General features: G+C 42.9%; 1 protein-coding gene across 1 annotated transcript in view; it reads left to right on the forward strand.

The window, feature by feature from the left end:
- Window positions 1-600, forward strand: part of NIPAL2 (NIPA-like domain containing 2) — a 49,345-nt gene extending 48,745 nt beyond the window's left edge. The window contains exons 12-13 of the mRNA XM_010577140.1: window positions 98-192; window positions 506-600. Of these exons, the coding sequence (XP_010575442.1) occupies window positions 98-192; window positions 506-600 (190 nt within the window). The remainder of the gene's footprint in view (window positions 1-97; window positions 193-505) is intronic.
- The last annotated feature ends 22,108 nt before the right edge of the window (window positions 601-22,708 follow it).

Below are 22,708 nucleotides of genomic sequence, written 5' to 3' on the forward strand. Positions count from 1 at the left end.
GGGTTTGGAAGTCCTTGAAAAAGAAACATGGAAAGAAATTCTCATCTCAGATGCAGTGAACTGTTTCTAATGATACTATGCCACTGTTATTTTGCAGGTGTCTCCTATCTTTCCTTGGTGTATTTGTAATTGCAAGAAATAAAAAAGAGGAGCATTTACAAATTCCTTTTATTGACTGTGGACATATTCCTGGTAAGTAGGGCTTTTTTTCTGTCTCTGTTTAAAAATGAGATATCAGATAATGGGATGACCTAGGAGAGTTGAGTCACAAATGTGCTCTAGTCATATTTAATAAATATACTGTTCCCTTAATTTCTGTTCCTGTTCCCAACAGATTTTTCAAAGAATTTTTCAGAGTTTTTCCAAGCTATTGTTACAACCAGTCAAATGAAAACAATGATTACTAGAGCAAAGAATGTTTAAATGATGGATTGGTGGGGGATTTGTTTTATTAAAATTCTTCACAGAGTTGTTGTTTTTCCCTTCTCTCACCCTGTTTCCTTAGGACAAAAATTGACAGGCAAAATACAACCAGATTCTCACAGTTCGTGCTATGGCACTTTGAATAATGAAGACGACTCGGTGAAAAGCCAAAGCTGAAAAAAGAAAGCACCTTACATGCCAATTAACAGGAGGAATGCCAGTGGAACAAGGATCAGCAGCACCTTTTCGTTGGACTTAATCAAGTATATGTGGAACTCCTGTATGTTGATGAGTCATAGTATTGTTTAATCCTACTTAATTTATCCCATGGTTGTCCCAAATGTGTTCTGAAGATAAAGGAAGCCTTAAGAAAAACTAAATAACCATTAATGAAATGGAACATTCTCCTAGTATCAATGCCTCTTGGGATATTTTTAGAATCTTAATTGCCTTGAAATGCAAATAAGCACAGAAGAGGATTATAAAAATTACCCTTTGAAACCCCTCAGATCTGTGTAGATGCTTAAAGATGAAGGTGGGAAATGAAGAGAATTTTCATAACTGACTTCAAAGTATTCTGCTATATGTACAATACCTTTAAAAATCTGATCCTTCCTGTTCAGAAGTCAAAACTGTGTGCGTATATACAGTATACACAAATATGTACACACAAAGTATTTTATATTATGTGTAGAGGGAAAATCCTGGTTATCTTCTGCCATCAGGTTAATTCTCTTATCTTCCAAGGAAATAAACACTTGTGTGGGGAGGGGGAAGGAAGAGACCATTGCCATAAACATAGGCACATGTGCACAAGCACACATTTGAGGTGCCCAGCCAAGGCAGAGCTAGAGAGCCACGCTTGACATTTTACAACCTCCCAGCAGAGTCCTGTGCACTGGGCTGGACTGGGCTGGGCTATACTATCTGTTAGTATAGGTTTATATAGGTTATATAGGTTTATACTACCTGTTAGTACAGGTTATAGGTTTAGCCTCTGTTTTCAGGAAAACAAGGTTTTAGTGAAGAAAGTGCAAAGTTCTCCAGAAGGAATGGGATAGCCAGACTCCCTCCCTTGATGTGCCTTGGAAAAATATTCCCCCCCCAAAAAAGTAGGGCAACTCCTGCCTCCTTCCTAAACCACTGGTAATCCTGCATGAGGAAAGGCTGTAAAAAACAGGATCACAAAGAGTCATAGTAACATTTCAACTTTTCCTTCATTAAATGGTAGTGTCTCTACATTGATTTCAAGGGCCAGCAGTGATGGGCAGAAACAAGTGAAAGTGCTCTTGAAAAGTGTTCATGTCTTGGACAAGATACTTGTTCTAGGTTTGAATTAATCTGCAGTAAGGGGCCACAGGCTATTTGAATTTTCTTTCAGTGGAATATGAAGAAATGAGGTCTCTTTTTTTTCCCCCAAATAATTGTTTATTTCATTTTAAAATTGATACAGCTGAAGATTCATAAGACAGTTTCATTTCAAAACCTACAAAGCACACTCAGAGCTGCAGTTTTTCCTATGCAGCAATGTCACAGGAGCCAGGGCATGGGGGGGGCTTGTGAAGCTGTTTTCCATCATGGATATTTTCCAGCTGGCACAGGACAAGACTCTGTGTCTGCACCTTACTTGTACCAGCTGCTTGGCTGTGGCCTTCCTTTCCCCTCTTACAGCTTGAGTTCAAGTTTCTAAAGCTTAAAATAAAAAAAAGCACATTCTTTTCGTATGCCTTCTCCAGGGAATAAGGGCATGCCTCTATCTTTCTTTTGCAAGTCAAATTTGAGCCGCTTTCTAAGTCTCGAGTGAGAGTGTGTGCTAAAGATGGAAACAGGAGGCCTACAGGTTTTCATTCTGTGACCTGAGAAACAAATGGGTGAAAGGATTTGGTTTTGTTTCTTTTTTAAATTATTGGCCTTGGGCATCTTTCCGAAATATGTTTCCATGACTCAGGAGAGCTGGAGGAGGTAATAAGGGTTACCAGGTATAGGATTTTCTCTTTAAAGCAAGAAATCAAAAGTAAAGATTGGTGAAAAAAGTTATTATTTATTTTAAACTACTGTATTTATACTTGAACAACACTTTTTTTCTTCCTATAGGTTTATACAAAAATTATAAGGGTTAAAATGTTTTCTTTAAACTTGAATGTAATTGAAATTAATTTCTGGAGCAAAACATTGGTAGGAATTATGTGTAATTAAAAGTTGTGATTTGACATGGTTTTTGAGATGTGAGCATGTTCCAACTAATTAACGTATTACAAGATTGGAAAAACTCAGTGATGAGAATTCATTACTGCTCTGCCAAGAAAGGGACATGATTTGTTTCAAGAATCAGTTTCTAATCAATGTCATTTTCAGATTCTGCTTGAGATATTTAGGTTGCAAACACCACAGACAAATGCCTGCTAAAAGAAAAGCCTTTTCACTGGAATACAAAAAAGTCTCTGGAGCCCTTCTCTTTAATGATGAGTTATTTTCTTGCGATGTTTTTCCTGACATCAAAAATGCAGGCCAGATATAAACTGCAAAACTTGCACCTGCAGACTGAACTTTCTTGAACAGATCCTCCACAGGATCTGAGGAAATCAAACCATGTGAAGGCGTGGTGGGCAGGCAGCAGCTCACGTGGTCCCCCAGGCTCCAGCTTGGGATTTTTGACAGACCAGAACCAGCAGGACTCGTTTAGCACTTGTTCCACTGCTGGTCACGCTGTGGTAAGAGATGAAGTATTAACTGGCCATGGGCCTGGAAATGGGAGCTCTGGAGTACAGCGAGGCTGTTTAATTTTTGCCATAAAATATCAGGATGCATTTACCAAATGGTTTCAGCTGGCAAACTATAAATGAATTTTGGACTGGATTTGTATTTCTGCCCATGGAAGGGGCCTTGTGTTCACCTGGCAGGCTTATTGCCTGCTCCTCGCTACGGCCCAGCTTTTGGTGGCCTCACGTTTTGCGTGTAAGGGCACTGGTCACTTAAAACCAAAGGACAGAGGCTGGACATTATGGGGACTGGAGCTTCTGTGCTTTGAAGCTGTGGTTTCATGCACCTGGTGAGCTGCTTGAACAGTTCAGTGCTGCTAAAAGTCTCATCCTCTTTTTCCCTGCTGTGAGGTCCCGCATGGCCTGTGGCTCTCTGTGAGCCAGTTCAGCTCACTCACCCTGCAGAAACCATCTGCTTTCTTCTCCTTGCTGGGTTGGCTCTCTGACCTGAGCCAATCAGGCTGACTGGAGTGTTTGGTGGAAGGAGGAGAAAAGGACAAGAGGGAGTGAGACCTCTTCTTTAGGGGGAACTATTACATTATTTCTCTCCTTCTGAGGAGCTTCACTGTACAGCAAGCATCCGCTAAGCTCATTCTTCATGTATCACCGTGCCCCAAATGCAGCAGTTATGAGCTTCCTGAAGCACTTTTAAGTGAGTGGCTCCGCGTGGGGCTGGGATAGGCAGCTCGTGGCACCAGGAGTGTCCTAAGGTCAACGAGAAGCCTGGGCACATGTCTGACTACAACTTGTTCTAAGGACTGATTTTTTTTCTTTCCAATGACTGTTTGCTATAAGGTGCATAAACAGTGCTGGAAGGTTCATCTGAAAAGTCTTCTGAACTCAAAATGGTCTCCCCTTGCAATCTCTCCTTCCAATCCACTTTATGCAGGATTGTTGGTTGCTTGCAGAGAAAAATGTTGCCTCTGGTAACACTGGGGAGCAGACGATTAGACTGAGCTGTCTTTCAGTTTGCCCTTTTGTTACTGTCCTCTGAGGCTTGGGTGGCCTTTCTCTTGTTTAAATTTGTTTGTTTATTCCTTCTGGAGAAATCAACTGAACCATGTTAGCAACTAGCCCAAAGGAGATAGGGGCTAATTACCATAATTATTATTATTGGAGGGCCAAGCTGGAAGATATACAACCTGAGGCCGCTTCAGGAGCAAAAGAGAAATGTTTAGTGCTCTGGATTCTTAGGAGTTTGAGAAATCCTGTGTTTGCAATGTTTCTGGGTTCCGGGATAGAATTAGGGACATCAGTGAATAAATAGTGATTCCATATATTTTTGTATGTGGTTTTAGTTTGGCTATTATTTTTTTTTTAAACTGATTTGGGAGTGAAGGATGACTGTTCTTTGCCTAGAGAAGCAGAGAAGAAATAAGATATTCCCTTGGCAGATGGGAGATGTTTCAACCTTTTGAAGCTGGGAGATGTGTTGAGGCACCTCCAAGCGCCTTGGCTGAAGTAACCATTCAGTTATAACATACAATAAGGCAGCACTGGCAAATACATCACTACATATTAAGAAGTCATGACCATTTAGAAAGGATCCTTGTCCTCTTGTCATGTGTTAAATCTGTTCAGAGCACATACAGCTAATCTGGCCCCTTGGACTGTACATAAACATATTTTTGAAATGTGCTAAAGAGGACGCCTTGAGCTTCATATCAGTGCCTCTTTGGCATGTACTGTCTCCCATGCAGAGCTCTTGCCAGGTCCTCCCTGTGGGGAAATTAGGCTGTGTGATGGGTGCACACCACGGGCTTACTCTGATAAGAAGATACAGTACTGCCATGACATTCCCATGACCTGGGAAGTGTTTATAGAGCACTGCCCTGCAAGGAAGTTGTGCGAACCTAGAGTCTTAGATTATGTTCCCTTTACTTTGTGATTCCCACCAGAGTAAGCAAGGGCAGTTTTGGGTATCCACAGAAGAGGAATTATTGGCACCTCAGGGACTTCGAGGCACAACAGATCAGACCCTAAATAAAGAGTTAGTGGCTGCTGAGTAGGCTTCTTATTTAATGTAAATCCCAGTTTTGCAGTTAGGCCCCTAAAGTTTGTCCAAGCCTTTGAGGGAGAAGTGCATTTAATAGTATAAACCTGCAGTAGCGTTTTGATTGCTAATGGACTCAGGCATCGGTGGCAGGGGAATTTGTATCAGTTCACAAAGTAACGATGAGGGGGATGGTGTTCAGCAGCAGAATCAGAAATGTATCGTGGTGGCAGGAGAGTTTTGCATGAACACAGAGGAATGAACCCAGCGCACCACTAATATACAGTGGTCTCCTGGACTCCTTGTTGACAGTGTCAACGAGGCATTTGTTGTCCGTTTTCAAAGCAGAGCTACTGTAAAGGAATGATTAAACAGGTGGTTCTAACACTGACTGTTTTACATGCAGTCAATGTATCACTGTAGCCCATGGCACTAATACCTTAAACATGAAAAGTGGCCTGTGGCCATTGATGAAGGAGCCAATTTCTGTACTTTGCTAGATCACATTGGGAAAAATAGAAATGATTGATTTAAGCCTCCAGCACAAACACATGCTTGCCAGCTCTCCAGTTGGAGATTTCCACTCTTGGAATAGGCATTGCCTTGCCTAGATGAAATCTTTGGAGTCTGCTGCCAGGTCTTTTGCCAGAATCATTAAACTGGTTGAAAGAACAGCACTGTCATTTGTCTTCTGTTTGATAGCTGGTGGGCATAAATCCAGAGCAGCATGAACACAAGATCAGGACTTTTTTCTCTCCATTTAAAAAAAAATTTAAATGTTCTTCTTGAGTTTCAATAGCATGTGTACCAGGCCCACAGCTTTATGCTGTCTAATGCTCTCTAGTGCCCTCAGCCAAGAGTAAGAGAGAAAGCTTGCATGGCACAGAGGCTGCTAATTAGGCAGTTCTTACCTGTCACTGAAGGTTACTGCTGGTAACACATCATACAGCAATAGAGCACAACAACAAAGCACTGGAGCATCTATTCAGTTTTCCAAGAACAGCTGTTCTGTGTTTTACAAGGGAAAGGAGCTGAGGAATATGATTTACTATTACTAAGCATCGCAGCTACCCACGTGTTTATTTTTTCCAGACAATATTTAACAGTTAACTTACAGACACGTCCTGACTATACTGACTGGATGTTGGGTGCGTGGATGTGCTGCAGGATTCCATGAAGCAGTGTGAATAACGGCAGGTTGCTGATATGAGAAGGCAGCTCAGTGTCATCTGGCCTGGCCTCCTGCACAGCTCCAGTCAGACAACCTCCTCCAAGCACTTCTGTGTGAACCCTTTGGCCCATCTACAGAAGAAGACACCCCGTCCTCTCCTACTAGTCAAAGTAGAGGATCCACCAATGCCATTAGTAATTTGTACTAGCAATGAGTCATTGTTTGCTTTTGAACTGTGCCTTATGTCTGTTTTAACTTGTCTGGATTTAGCTTGCAGCTATTTGTCTTTTGCCAGTGATTTAAAGCACACGGTAAGTCCCTCTAGTAAAATACAGTAAGATGACTTGGGCTTTTCGCTAAGCCAAACAGACGGGCCTTTTAAGTCTCTCACCATCAGACATTTCTGTCAGCCCTCAAATTGTTTTCTGTGGTTGTTTTCTGCTCTCTCTCCATTTTTCCAGTGTCTGCAACTGGCCAAATACAGAGTAAAAATTGGATCCTAGCAGCAGTGAAGAAGTAGCACAGAAGTGGACCAGACCCAGTGCGCCGTGCTCAGGTGCCCTGCTTCCCCTCTGCCCACAGCCACAGCCCTGACACCTCTCCTGGGAGGTGCCTACCCTTTCTCTTTTGACATGGTAATTTAACAGCGGCTGTTTTGCACGCCCAGAGATGCAGCAGCCTCAATTATTTTCAGCGATTTGACTTCTGACTCATTGCTGAGTTTGGTGACGGTCCAAGGAGTAGGTGCCCCTGCTCAGAGGTCCCCTGGAGGCCCAGCACAGCAGGAGACCCCGAAACCCTCTGGCCCAGATGTGCTGGCACCTGGCAGTGGTAGTAAGCAACCTCATAGAACTGCCCTTTCTCCAGCACCTGAGAGATTTGAGAGCTCAGCCCAGATTTGAGAGGAGGGTGACTCATTCAGTGACTGTTTAAGGTACAGTAAGTAAATAGGCTCTGGGAGGGGTGCCTGGGTGTGGGAAGACCATGCCCAGGTCAGTTGGTCTCTCCTCAAAGATGGTGATGGTGCACCAGAGAGAAAAGATGCTGATATTTGTCATATACAACAGGAAGGCTTCTGCTCCCTCTGCGCCTTGCTGCTCACAGCCTCACGGTGAGGCTGTGTTTTGAAAGCAGCAGTTTGGGCATCTCCCCTCCGAGAGGATGCAAGCACCTGCTAATGCTGAATGGGGCATCCAAACCCCAAAGAGCAGCGGGATATGTGTGCCAGCCCTGGCCTCTTCGGCTCATTCAGGTGGTCAGCCATTTGCTTAGGCTATGGATTTCCCCACCCTGAGGTGCCCAAGGCTCCCCACGGGGTTCTGCTTCTGGGTGGACCCTGTGCTTCTGGTTCTGCTTCTTCTCCTTGCACAAGGGACGAGTCTCCCCAGCCCTTCTGAGGATATAGCTTTTGAAATGCAGTTGTGTTGGAGAGAATGTTGTGGTGCATTTACAGCCCAAGGTCCCGTCTTACACCACAGAGCAGGCACAGATATTTGGCTGGTACCCTTGCACTGTGAATAGTTTGAATTCAGTGCTTTGAGGTGTTTGGGGTGGTTTCTCTTAGTCATTTCAAATCAACAGATCAGTAATATCACCTCAATTAGCCTGAGATAATTTGTGGTGGAATTCTTCATTTAAAAAAAAAAAAAAGCTGCTTTTAATAGTGAAGTCCTTGCAAATAAAAGGCCACGCTGGAGCACTTTCAATGTGATTACAGTGACTCACATTTTTAATGGCTTTTTTTTATCTCAAAAATGGCTTTTTTCCAAACAAAGTCCTACAAGGCCTCATATAACAAACAAGGGTTACTGCTCTTTTCCACACATAACATGAAAAATATCCTTGAGCAGAGCGAACTGCAGCCCATCTGCTGTAGCTTGGCCCGGTGCACAGCGCAGCTCCCTGACCATTACGTATGGCTCTTGGTAAAGCAAACCACCTGCTTCCTGCACGAGGTCCTGCCTCGAGCCTCCCCAACGCTTCTCCGAGGAGGAAACCCATCCAAACCGCTGATGAGGGATGACAACCTTGGCATTCCCTTTTGCTGCATTTGTTCTTATGCCATTTGTTGCTCGCTCAAGTGCTCCGTGGACTTTCGTCTTCTTTTCCATCCAGACTAGAAAAAGGCAGGCTGCGCCATAGACTCTTACTTTCCTGTTTATTGCACTCCCTTGCTCTCCAGCTGCAGTCAGCAAAGTTCATTTGGGAACCCAAAATGGTACCCCTGAAAGGGAAGGAAAAGGACAGAGAGAAGTCTTGGGGCAATTTTGCTAAGGAGTGATCTGAGCATGAGCCCCCTCCTCCCTGATTAAGGGTCTGATGCTGCAGATTCTTAACTGAACCAAGATTTTCATGAATCCCACTTATGTCAAGTACTCACATGAATTCCAGAAGTATCCCGGACATGTACTTCCCAGACACTTTACCTAGATGCTTACAGCGCAAACATACCGTAATTTTGCAAAGACTGTGCTGAATAAAAAATGGCATTTCCCCCAGGTGCTTGCCATCATGCTCCACAGCTCTGCCAGCTGAACGGACCAAAGCCAATGCCATTATACAGCGCATGCTGAGCATCCTCGCATTGCCTTCACTGTTGATGAAGGGAGACCTCTGCTAATCTCACCGTCACTGCTCAAAGATTAGGGACCGTTGGCACAACCCCCTCCACCAGCTACACTGGGAGGGTGCCCTGCAGCCCTGGGCTGAGGAGGTGGGCATGGCTTCAAAGGACACATCGCTTCATGAAACAAATGGCTTTCTATGGCCTAAGCAAGTTCAGGGTACGCACTGCTCTGGGGTACCTCTTAGTGGTCAAAACATTAATGTGAAGTTTAAAAGTCCGAGTTAAAATCCTTTCCTTGTCTGAACTGGAGACCACTAGCTACGTCTTCAGGAACTGGAAGAGCTGGGCTATTGGGGGCTGAGGACTTCTGCTCAGCCGTGACCCTGCTGCTGCAGTCCAGGTGGTGCTGTGGTGGCACTTCGTATGGTCGCCAGGACAAGATGCTTCCTTCCTCCTACATTAAAAAGAAAAGAAATTCAGTGCTCTTGTTTTGCTAACATATAAACAGTTTTCACTACCTTTTCTCTGAAGAAGTTAAACCATATTGTTAAATCAACTGATTATAAATAGCCATCAGCAGCACTCTGAGTAAACACCTCATATGAAAAATTTCAGCTCAGATGGTAGAAATTTGGCAGAGTTTTATGTTCAGCTCAAAATGGGATCTTACAGCAGAGAACAAAGCAGTGCTGCCAGCTGTGCCCATCTTGAAATAGTGTTATTTGGAGGAAAAAGTGTTTGTGGATATGTCTGGTTAACTGTTGTGTGGCACAGGTTAGCATCTCACTGGTACCACCCCTATCGCATGTTCATTGTCATCCAATGTGCTGTGCCACTCGGTGCTCAGAGTGCACCTTTTTTTTTATTTCTTTCTTAGAGACTGAAGTTGTGCAACATGCAGTAAATATCATTAGAACCAGAAAAAAATACTTATTTGCTATGCATAAAGAAGTCTTCTAATGCAAAATAAAATCACAACTTTAAACATGCCGTCATTAGCCATTGGCCAAAACAAAATCATAGCTTAAAAATGTATCATGTCTGGCTGGCCAAAACTCAATCCTATGTTAATTTGTTTTGTTATGCTAAATGGTGGCTTTAAACACACCAAGCCACGGGCAGAGCTAGGCTGCAGTTGGGGCTGTATGAAACAGGGCAAAATGTGCAACACACATCGCAGTAAAGCACTGGTTAAGATGATCTCAACATCAACCTACAAGAATACAGTTGTGCTAAAAAATCATAGGAATGGTCCTAACTCTATTTCAGCAAATGTTGGTGCTCATAGATTGCAGAAGCCACAGCAGATACCAGAGTCCCCGTGCTTCCTTCAGCTGTTTAGTAACTAACAACCAAACTGCTGGGGTGAGCTGGGGGGTTACTGGAAGGCATTCAGACCCTTGCCTTGAGCCTGTGCTTACAACAGACCTTGCCCCAGCACAGGTGAGAGACAATCCTGAATTCCTGTGTGCTCGTGGGTACAGCAATGTTTTGGTTCCTTTTTTCAAAGAATCAAATTCAGGTGAGGTAGGTATAGCCGTAAAACCTGGCCTCCTCCTCCCTGGAGCAGCCACGCCTGTTGACTCTTCCCCATTCCCTCCATTTGCCTCTCACGGCAGGACTTTGGGGTATTTCTATGTTCCCTGTAATGGAAGAGGCACCAGAGCTGCCAGCAGTCAGGACACCAGTTTAACTCCTCTGCACATATTTGTGTTTGGCATCTTCTGCTTAGAGTCTCGTCCTGAATCCTTTTGGGTCAGCTCCATGTGCAGAGTTTGTTGGGTGCTCAGCAGCGTCTGGGTAGGGCCCATGGGTGTGACTGCAGTACAAATAATTCACTAAGATAAAAGGCAGCATAAACACAAGAATAAATAGGCTTACATGTACCATAAAAATGTGTCTAGAATTACAAAGTTTCCAGCAAGCTCCAATAGAAGCAATCTCTGGAACAAGGCTCCAACAAGCTTCACAGTAGAAACAGCAGGAGCAAGAAACCTAACTAGTCTTAAGATGGAGCCTGCAAAACCCGTGATCTGTTTGTCTGCAATAGCACAGGAACCTCTGATGTGGAGGTCTCTTCCTGTCTCGTGCTCCACGATCTGATGTAGCTGTTGCATTAAGTCTTGGCTTCCTGCAGCTGTAAAGCTGCAGTGTGAACTTCTGTGCATAGCAGAAAGCACCTCCTTTCTTTATAGCGGAGCTGCGAGGAAGGGAGAAGACTTGTATTTGGGCCGAGGCTATGCAGTAGCTGGGATATTCCAGGAGCAATATTTATACTGGAAAAGCCAACCCAGCCTACTGCAACAGTGGTAGTAAGGGCTTCGGCAGCATCTGAGGTGATGTCCAGGAGACAAAAGGAGTGAGGTAAAATAATACGAAACTGCTGGGTTTTATTACTAGCACTGTTGCATCTGATATGCTTCATTCATGAGTATTAAGCACCTGGTGGAAGATGGAAGCCTGATGCAGCAATCTGTCATTGACTCTAAAGAGTACAGACAATGCATGAGGCAGATATTTTGTGTCTTCCCAAATAAATAAAATAGTGGACACACTTCTCCAAAGCAGTGTTTCTCCACGCTTTTTAAACCAAAGATCCGTGAACTTTTTGGAGGACTAAGCTGCAGGCTGCTTGAGCAGTCTTAATGCAGTGGTCTTCATGAATAATCAACTAAAAATTAGGCCGCCCTTTGAAAGTTGTGACAACACGTATGTGTGGGTTTGGGCAGTTTTGGGATGGGGAAGATGGTGGGGAGAGTTGCTTTATTTGAGAGTGATGTCACAAACCGTTCTCTGAAGTCTTTCAGACCACGAGTGGTCCCCAGAGCACAGGTTGAGACATACTCTCCCACGGACACAATAACATCTGAGAGCAGAACTGCATTGTTCCTCAAAGCCGCCGAGTTCGTGAGGGATTGCTCAGAGAGCAGGGGGTGGTTAGTCCTCTCCATTGTTATTCACAGCTCTGACTTACAGCAAAATAGAAAATAGCTCTCTAATTGTTGTCATAGTGAAGGAAATGTTTAAATCTCAATGCAAATGTAACCCATGCTGTTCTTCTGCAAGCATGTGTGGAAAGCCTGAGATGTAAGATGTCCTGGGTATTCCCATGAACTAGAGTATAAAATCAGAGCTGATACATTCAACGCCTTGTACGCTCTAACTGATGTCAGTGATGATCAAAATATGCAAGAGCTGAGAAGGAGTACAGATTTTAAGGGAAGTTGCATCAGCAGTCACCAGTGTAAGAGCATTCCAAGGAAGAAAGGTGGGTGGGCTCTAAAAGATACAGACAGTGAATGTACTGACCCCTGAAAAGAGCCAGTTTCCTAATGGGTTTCTTTCATTTTTGGGGTTGAAGAGTAGCCTTTTAAGAGTGTGGAACATTTTCTCAGTGAATGAGAGGTGCCTCAGAAATGAGATATAAAAGGATAGTCTGACTATAATCAGTACTCCCCCCCCGCATCAAAATGCCTTTTGAATAGTAATAAAATGTAAATATTGAGGAGTCTCCTTTCAGTACTTACAATGGTCTTGTTTTTCTGTTCCTTCTGCAGAGCACTTAAGAAAGATACCTCTTTTCCTTTTGTCAGCAGGAAAGCAATAAAATTAGTCATCTGAAAAATACTGGCATTAGCTCTGAAAAGGGATAATGTAGAAGTATGTCAAAGAAAAAAAAAGGAAAATTAAATTTTTGTTATAGTCTAAGATAACTGAATTCCTCTGAGTAGCACATTTATCATCATGACTGTAAAAATTTCCAAAGGTAACCTTCATTAAGTCTCTTAAAAAGTCAACCATCAACACCCACGTGGTTCAGAGTCTGCACAGCAAAACCAATAATAAAACCAGTAGGTGTAATAATCTCTCCTGTTCTCTCTCCTCCTTGTTTTCTTTCTTTATATAAGACTCCGTGCGTGTGTGTGTCTGTGTGTGTGTGAAACAGACATAAATCTAGCAGAGAGCAGGACTTGTTTGTCTCTGCACTTGTCATGCATTGATGATTCAAAAATATATCATTCTGAAAAATAAAGAAGTCTTCCTTCTCCCATATCATCCCCCTACAGGAAGAATTTCCTTTTTCCTGCCCAAATCATCACTTAAAACATTTTAGAACTAAAACATGACTAAACCTAAACATTTTCATTTGGAGCAAGCGTTTTACAGCAGGTTTGGGTGGTCAGCTGTGGAGATCTTTTGGCTTCTATGAGGAAAAAAAAGGGTTGCTATAAGTGATTTCATTTTTTTTCAAAGATTACTTTCTTGATAATATTATACAATAAACCCCTAATAGCTGGTTTATAGGCCAGCTCCACAAGACAAACAGACCAACTAGGGAAACAGTGAACAAATTGGCCTGGCCAAGAAAAGCTTTCCTAAGATAATTAAAAACACCTCGTGCCTGCACTGTGTGAGAGAAGACAGCTTTCAAAATGTTTATCTTCGAGCTAAAATACAGGTCCCAAGCCTGAGTTTGAAAAGCAGCTGAAAAATAGTTGGCCCCGTAAGGAGCCGATGTGCAGCCAGGGGTAGGTGGGCCGGGCTGGGAGCACCAGGCAGGTGGGACCGGGGCCAGTGGGTCAGCCGGGATGGTCCCGGGAGGAGCTGGGCAGGGATGGGATCTCCTTCCTCTCGTTTCTGTTCAGCTTCACATCTCGGACAGACGCATTCCCCTGGTCTCAGAGGCGCATACCCCACCAGCGATCTCACAGTCCCTCCTCACATGAGGCTTCCCATTCACCCGCCCCACCATCTTTGGCCTCTCACTTTGTTTCTCCCTTTCGGTCCCTCCATCCTTTGGCACCTGTGGTGACCATGTGGCACCACAGCACAGCTCCTTTGCCTCTCCCGCATCTTCTGCGGACCACCCCACTGTCGGGATATCCGAAAAGCCCCTTTTTTTGCCAACATGTCCTTGTCCTGTTGCTTCTTTTCCTCTTGGCTTCATGTAAGTTATTTAGGCAATGGTTTATATGAAAACCTAGGGTGAGAACAGAGGTCGACAGAGTAAAAAGGCTTTGGTTGTAACCTCACTTTCAGTCCCTAACTTTAGGAAACTGCTGCCTCTGGGTTCCAGGTTTCCCGGCGTCGTGGCTGCTTGCAACTCGGTGGTTTTGCTTATTTTGGAACCTTTCCTTCACAAGAAGTAAGGAAACAAAGTTCAGTCATTACCACATGAGCGGGAAGTGAAGACACCCCCCCCCATTATAAAAATATACTCAGACCTTTTCCCTGCCTTCCCCCACCCTCCAAGCAAGACTTCAAAGCAAAAGGCAGTCTCAGGCAGTGACGTTTGCTATGGAAATACAGTCGTGGAGTGGAGTGCAGCACAGGGCTGGATCCCAGAGGAAACTTTTGATGTTGACTTGATAGTTACAAGGATTTGGAAATCACCTAACGAGCATGTGGGGTAGGGTGTTACTGTCTCACTCACTCATTAAACCTGCACCTGGTGCATTTCTGTGCAGCAAACAGCCACATGCAGGACTGCCGCCTCCAGAAATAAATGGCCTGAGGAAGCCAAGTGTCTGGAGAGAAGGACAAATCCCATGCCCAGGGTGAACTCTTGCAGATCGCAAAATTGTACAGTAGTACCCTCCCCTATAAGCCTCAGCCCGGCACATTTGGCTGTCTGTTGGCTGCAGATGAGAGCTTTGCCAAAACTTGTGGGCCAGCTCCTGCTCACCGGGTTAAGTTCTTCTGCTAGTGCTGCCCGCAGATGCTGTTGGGCTACAAAAATGCAGTGTGCTCCAAAAATGCAAACAAGTTGGACATCTAACTAGAGAATATGGTCACAGTGGAATTATAGTTCTGAAGGCCCATTTCTCTAAGAACTAGGGAACAAAAGAGCCCCAAAAAACCCACAAGAATCCAATAAATACTGGCCATAGCTTCAGAGAAACCTGCACAGAAGAGTGACGTCTTTGGACAGGGATCATCTCTTATTTTTGTCTCTTACTTTCTTTTGGCTAAGAGTGGCATCTCTTACTCTTAGTAAGTACCTGATTTGTCCTCACTGCATTTCATGCTACTAAATAGCTTTGTTGAGCCAGGAGATGGCACAGAAGCCCTGATCTCTTGCAGGGCCTCTAAGACATCACATCAGCTGTATCAGGAATAGTATGTAGCATCCAAGGGGAAAAGATTAAACCGCCATACTTGAGAAAAAAATTAAGAAAAAGTTTCAGACCCAGCGGGAAGAGTCTCTGAGGCTGAGAACCATGTGTTGGATATCCTTCAACACTGAAGGACTGTTAAACTTAGGAGAGACATGCAACATCAGATAACACCAGTGATGCATCCAGATCATTAGCCTGTCTGTGGCCGCAGACAGGTGGTGCCAGAGCAAAGGGCGAGAACACCTCTATCTGGTAATTGCATGTTGGGTGAAAGTGTTGATGGTCTCCTTATCAAGAGCCAAGTTTTCTAGGAACACATTTTTCTCGGATGAACACAGCATTGCCTCATTGAAACAAAAAAAAAGAGGGGGAAGGATGTGCCACCAAATTGTAAGGCTAAACACCAGGGCAATGTCTCCATGTGCATGTGTTTACTGCTGACAAGTTGATATTCCGTTAAAGCCAGATTTAAGCCCTGAACAAACCAGACACATGAGTAACCTTGCACAAATCTGGAGTTAAGAGGCTACCTTGTTTGTTGCATAATTAGCAGCTAACGCTTAGGCAGATTCATTACAGCTGCAGCAGTTCTGCAGCACTTACTCGCCCAGACAGAGCACAATATGAAGCTGATAATTTCAGCAGTTAGAGGTCTCTAGCAATACAGGAAAGGGCCAAAATGGACGGTGGCAAATAGTGGGGGAAAGGTCATGAGAAAAAAAATGAGGGAAGTAAATTGTATTAGCAGAAAAATAGGGCATGACCCTACCATTTGGCAAAGTTACAGAAATGTTAACCTTTGGAAATGCTATTAGTTCATTGCTGTTGGAAAGTTGGCTAGAAAGGCAACACTCAGGACTGACTCAGTTCTAGGGTTTCTGCTGCGCTAAGCACAGTAACACATGAACACACCTCCCCTCTCGGAGGCACGCTCGTAAGGAACAGTCACTAAATACTGTGTTATTCCTAATATTTTGCTACCCTAGGCAACCAACCACCAAGTCTGCTCGGCATGACACAGCCTGGAAGAACTAGATAGTCTAGAATCAATTTGCTACTCCAGTTGAGTTTGATTTTATGATCTTAACACTTGTCATTTTGGGAAGGAACAAAACATTCACTGTTCCCAGGGTATGTAATGCTACTGGGAAGCCATAAATTTTAATTCAGTGCTTTATTTCCCTCGTGAAGAGATGTTGTTCACATGTGCTGTCACAGTTGGGGGTTCCTCTTTTTTTTTTCCTTTTGGTTGCTTGTCCCTTCATTAAGTTGGAACACACTCAGAAGCACGACAGCTTTTGTTTCTATCAATGATGGATGTTAAGTGAGAGTTTTGGTCTGGTTTCCTTGGACCAGGAATTGTTTCGCATGACTTTTTCTGCTGGATGAGCTGGCACTCTTTACTCCTCCTGGCTTCTTCTCCAAGCTCTGCCAATCACTATTTTTCTTCCTTCGGCATCCAGCTTGAATTTGAAGTGGCAGGAAATAGAGATTGATGGTTTTATTCTTTAGAGGAAAGGAATCAATTCAGAGTGCATGCTGGTGCCCAAAAGAGACTTAGGGAAGAGAAGTACCCTGAAAGTTTATCCAAGGGTATTTCAGGGCTTGACAGTGGAAACAGAAAACTTATGAAAAATATTTGTATCTTTTATTTAAATTAATATTTTAATTTATTGGAAAACCATACTCCTGTAGAGTTTTCTGTAAGATATATTGCTTCATATTTGGGGAAAAAATTACCTGGATGTCTAAAGGCTCAGAGAAAATATCTGCTTTTCATTCCTTCCCCTTGTATTTTCCACTTGAAAAAATTCTACCATGACAAAAACTGAAGGTACATACAGAAAAACGTCCAGTTAATTGAAGGGTGCCTACTGCAGTCTATGAAAGAAGATAGGTGATATCCTAAAGGAAAGAAACTTTAATGATAGCAATCAAAGTTCAAAGGGGAATCTTTTAAGGGTTTTCTATAATTTTATGTTATGGGATAAAAGTATATCCTGTCTGTGAGGTCAGAATCCCTGCTTAGCTCCTGTTTGAGAAGGAGACTCAAACTTCCGTCAGGAGGTTGGCTGAAGCTTTTCATATTTTTCAATACTCAGTGGTCTTAACATTTTGAGGACTGAAAAGGAGGAAACAGATACTGCAACTTGTATGTTTTTCTCCAAGTTTACGTCCCCATAGACTAATTTATATTCTTGAAAATATGCAAATTAATTTTACAAATGGATCTGGATAAGAATCAATTTTTAATGGTCATCAATTTAATGACCTTGCAGATAGAAGAGGTCACCTCTCTTGTTTCTTAATAAAATCTGAAATCTAGCTGACATGTGGAGTTCACTGTTTTCAATGGTGAAAGGGAAGTTGTTATTTTTGGTAGGTTTTTTGTTCCCATCCCTGAAGACCACATGAAACCTGGCTACTGTCCTGGGACTTCTAGTTCAAGTTATTGTCTTTATAGTCCCTGGAGTTAACCTAATAGCCTGGGATCTTGTCTGTAGAAAACATTTGGGGAAAAATGAACTTATGTTGTATTTCCTGCATATTTTTGATAGCTGCTTGGCCAGACTAACAGCATCCCTCCTTGCACTATGGGACAGTAATCTTTCAGCTTTTGATGGCCTTTTACAGAAGGAAATCAGAATAAAAAGTACACAATATTTCAAAATGAAGGGATTTACTCAGAGTAGGACCAAAGAGGAATTTAAAACTCAGCTACAGCGTAAACGTGGCCCTTCCCTCTTCTGTGGTCTCTACTACAGTTCAACAGTAAAGTTGTCAAAAAATAAACTATTCCACACCAAACAATAGTAGGACAATAAGTAGGAACTCTTGGGGGGAATTCAGCAGAGGACCTCGTGGAAGGATTTGATGAGAACCAGAGTGGGGGCTGCAGACCTAAACGCCCCATGGGCTGAGGTCCCCTTTGGGGTGCTGCCCAGCCGCACGCTGCTTGTTTGAAATACTTAGATCTTCCAACCCAAGCATTTTAACTACTGAAAGAGATCTATTACTTGAGACACATGCTAATGCTGTGGACTTGTATCTGACTCTTCATTTGATGTGTTTTAATGTACACATTAAAGCGTATATGCTGTAGCGTGTATGCTATGGAAAATAATCTCAAAACTACAGCATTACAGTTAAAAAAACTGAAGTGCTCTAAAATCATAAGAAATTAAATAGAAAAAAATCAAATCAGCAAATGGATGACTGCTACTGTTTACACAGGAGACTCCAAGAATCGGGCTTAGTGCCCACCCAGAGAAACAACCAAAAGTTTGTATCACTGGTGGCACGTGCATCAGTTTCCTTGCTGTCCTGTACGAGTACAGGTCTTGGAAAAAAACTACAGGTGGGAACTGAATCCACCTTTCCTAGCCCTGGCAGGGATGGATGCCTGAGGCACTGCAGGCAGGCCAGAAGACAGTACTTGGGGCATCTTTCTGCTTTGTTTAAAAAGGTGAATAACAGACCATCTTCCCCAAACATTATCTTGCTGCAGTATGCTTTTATGTTCTATATCACAGGGAGGCCTTTCCTAGGACTTCCATTTTTCTGATGTGATCTATTTTACTGCATCTGCAACATAATTTCAACAGGCTACAAGGACACCTTCCACTAAGAAAAAGGAACTGAACTTGAGGCATTTTTACAAGTTAAAATATAGAATAATATTAAAATTACCTTTCTAAATAAAGAGAAAACTCAAGTTTCAAACCATAGTCCTTTTACCAGGAGAGATTAAAAACACCTCCAGCTTTGGAGGTTTTGATTTTAAAGCTGCATCAAGCCTCTTCTGCTCCTCAGGCAATCAAAGAAAATTATTTGCTCCAAGGGAAGAAGCGCTTTAAATGTATGTTCACAAGGAAGCCTCTTACCATGTGTGTCAGTCACATGTGTTTGCCCATGTGCAAGCACTTGCACAGGAACATCATGTAACATTGGTGAGCTCTAACTTTACACCAGCGCATTGTACAACAAAAAGGGGTTAATTGCATATGATGTGAGAAACAAGCCTTCAGGCAGGGAATTGCTATTTTCTGGATATTTCTGGGTTTGTCGGACAACTTAAAAAGGAGTGAAACTAGCCTTCTGCACGTCTACTAACCTAAGAAAGGAAAGTTGTTTTTCTTTTTTTTCTTTCTTTTTTTTTTTTTTTTTTGGCAAATGAACCCAGAATGCCGGGATCAGGATCTCCGAGCTATTTGTCAGACTCACCCTTCCTTCTCCAACATCAAAGGACTCCAGAGCTTCACCATCAGCACGGGAAGGATGGGCTTCCATAGCTTTTGACAGAGGGTGCCGTCATGTTGCTCCAGGAGCAGTTTCTACAGAGGGTATCTTCCCATGCTCCAGCACCTGTCTCAGCTGGTGGCTGCTGGGTGTGCGCACCCAGGTTGGGCACTGCCCTGGGAACCTCTGCACTCCCACCGTCAGGTTTGGGGACACTTTAGGGGCTACAGAAGTCTGTAGTCTTGGACTTGCCACTTTAGAAGTTGTGCCACTGTGTGCTACCTATAGGCATAAAAGTAAGTTCTTAAAGACACTAATAGAAACTACAGCTAATATTTTAAAAAAGAATTTACTCTAATGCTTACAGATCATTAATGCCTCAAAATACAGTAGCTCAGTGAAAGTCTTAAAAGGACTAATGGAAACTACAATTAATTCTCTTTTAAGACTTTCCCTGGACTACTGTTTTATTGATGTACTAATGTTTATTTTCATCTACTTCTCTTTGAAAAAAAATATGGTTACAGTTCTTAGCCAATTTCATACGTTTTTGTGATTTCATTTGGAACCCCCTTGATATATTTGCCAACTAACTCACAAGAATTATTGCATTGTAAAAATATTCAGAAAACCTGGATGCAATTGATTCCTGTAACACAAAGTGTCTTACAGGAAAATAAATTATCTATTGTTAACCCTTTAATCCCTGCTGGCCTGTATCACAACCACTTCCACAAAACTTAAAAATCACTGCATTAAGCAACTGCCAATCTGGAAAGTGTATTTTTAATTGCAGACTTACAATTTGTTCTTCTGTGCACATACTCTGGATTTTTTGGAGTGCTAAGGAGAAGTAACAGACTCTGACACCTGTGGTCCCTCTTTCTGACCCAGCCCAACACATTCTTAGCAACTGGCTTTGCCCATGGGTGAAGCTGCCTTGGGTGACACCTGCTGCAATGTAGGTAAGATTTTTTCATAAGTACATGTGTGATATTTATAATTAATTACAACTGTAGACACATAGGATTCATCACTAGAGCCACAGTTAGAACAACTGGGGTGTCTCAAGGGGGGAGGAGGAGGCGGCAGCTTATTTCTGAGTGGCATTTAAACTCTTTTTTGAGTGACAAAGCTCTAAACCTCAGGTTTTGCTTGTCCAAATTTGCTTTCACTTCATCCTTTTGCTAAAAAACAAAAAAACCCAAACAAACAAAAAACCCCCCAAAAAGGAAAGAGCCTTTTTTATATTACTCAATGTGAAAAAAAAAAGAACAAAACCAGAAATTAAGAGAAGTGATGTGCGAGAGTGAGCCCTGACAGGCACAGGTTTACAGATGCATGAGCTCTCCCATCCATCACAACCATCATATTCTTTTTAAAAGCAAACATTTTCTGGGCTAAGAAACAGGATGCTGAGAGAAGAACTGAGCTGAAACAAAGAGCCTTTCTCATCCTGGCTATTTGTTTGATCTTCTTGAGATGAAATGAAATATTGAATTGCACCATCCTTTCTAGAAATTACAGCAAATCCTCACATATTTGGATCATGAAATTTGAGCTGCTCTCTTCCTTCAGACGGCTTTTTCATTCTCTGCTTTGCTCTCGCTGTGTCCTGGATGTCTTTTTGATTTCTGTTTCTTAAGAATGGGGCTTAGCTGTGCAAGGCTGTCAGATTAGCAGCACTGCTGTAAGCCCATGATGAAAAGACGGCTAAAATGTGTCAAGCAAGCTGATGCTGGTACATGTTATTCACATCTTGGAGTGTCTAAAAACAAAAAAAAAAATCATTTTGTGTAGGCATTTTTCCTACTATAGAAGAAACTGTATTTCTTTAAGAAGACACCCAATACAATAAGTGAAAGCTGTGTTTTGTTTATTCTATTGTCACCCCACCTACTTTGCAAACTACCTTGAACTCATTAATTTTATTTTGTCCAGGGTCAAGCATGCTCTGACTTTCAAAGCTGCCACAAAACGGTTTCAGCCCATCTCCTCTGCCTTTTCCCAGAGTTCTCATTACTCAGTACAAGTTTACTTGATCTTCCAGGTATTTCATGAGACCAGTGTTCGCAAAGAAGAATTTTGGTACAGCTGAGTTGAATTTGCAAGAGGTAAACTGTGGGTGCTATTTAGATTATTGACTTCTGGGAGGAGCATTTAGAAGCATGGGACTTTGGGGGCTTTGGGTGGGGGGGTTTCTGCATGTTGAATTTTTGGAAAATAAAACAATGCTACTGCTTTTCTGCTTTTCTCAGTCTTAGCGCTTCAGAAACCTGCCTTTGGTAGTTTACTCCCCTGAGCTCTGTTCCTACTACCTACCTCACATGAATGGATCAGGTTTGACATATCTGGCTCTTCCAGATTTAGAGCACAGAAAGAAAACTGTCATGCTGCATTTGACTACCCTCTGTCTGCATGTGCCATGATTCCCCAAGGCTTCCACCACTATTGAGTGGTCTGTCACCCTGCCAATTATTTTCCCAGACTTGTTTCAACAACCCCAGCTGCCTTTCTGCCAGGTAACTTCTTCCATTACTTACACACTGCTAAACAAACCAATTGCCCTGAACGTCTTTAACAAACACACAACAATCTGGCCACAGTCCCACCTCACTTCATTCCACAGAGTAATCACCACCATCCTCTGCAACCTCATTTTCTGGATTTGCAATGGTAAAGAATGCATATCTCAGAGCTACGAGACCCTTAGCTTGCTAGGTCCATTAGTCACTGTGCCTGTCTTAACACAGTGGGCAACTACCATGTAAGTCATGGTTCACGCTGGGACTCTTCACCAGGTGAGTCTCAAGCACAGCATTTACTCAGCTGTTCTGAGGAAGCTGTAGGAAGAGCTACAGGAGCAGCACGTTAGCATTCGAGCTCTTCACAGTGCTACAGATAATGCCAGAAATGCCTTCTGTGCTTCATTTCAGCTTCCAAAAGCTCATGCCAAGCAAGGAACAAGAGCTAAGGGTTTGCGCTGGCATCCATTTTGAGAAAGTTATCTGGAGAACAGCAAGGGAGCCAGAGAGCTTGTGAGACCTTCTTTCACTGGGTGAGAGCTTCCTAGGTTCCCAAAAATGCTCATCTTTCAGAGCCCACAGGAGCTGATCCAGATGCTCTGGCGTAGTTAACCAACAGGTAGTAACTGCAGTAAGATACAGCCCCAAAACAGATGTGTGCTGCATTCACCCGATTCAACATGATGAACACAGACAAACTGTCCAGCTGATGCACAGATAACACAGGTTTAATTATCCACAGTTTGATTATCCGGTGTTGACACGGTTTTTATGACTAAGTCACTCATGAAACGCTCAGAATCTGGAAGTCCCAACCACAGATAAAAATTTCCTTGCAGCTACACAAAGTCACAGTATTTTTCTGACAAACTTTGGCTGAGAGTTTTGAGCATTTTTAAGTTATCGGGCTTGC

The sequence above is a fragment of the Haliaeetus leucocephalus genome, unplaced genomic scaffold, assembly GCF_000737465.1.
Source record: "Haliaeetus leucocephalus isolate CR32 unplaced genomic scaffold, Haliaeetus_leucocephalus-4.0 Scaffold555, whole genome shotgun sequence".
In the NCBI taxonomy this organism is placed as follows: domain Eukaryota; kingdom Metazoa; phylum Chordata; class Aves; order Accipitriformes; family Accipitridae; genus Haliaeetus; species Haliaeetus leucocephalus.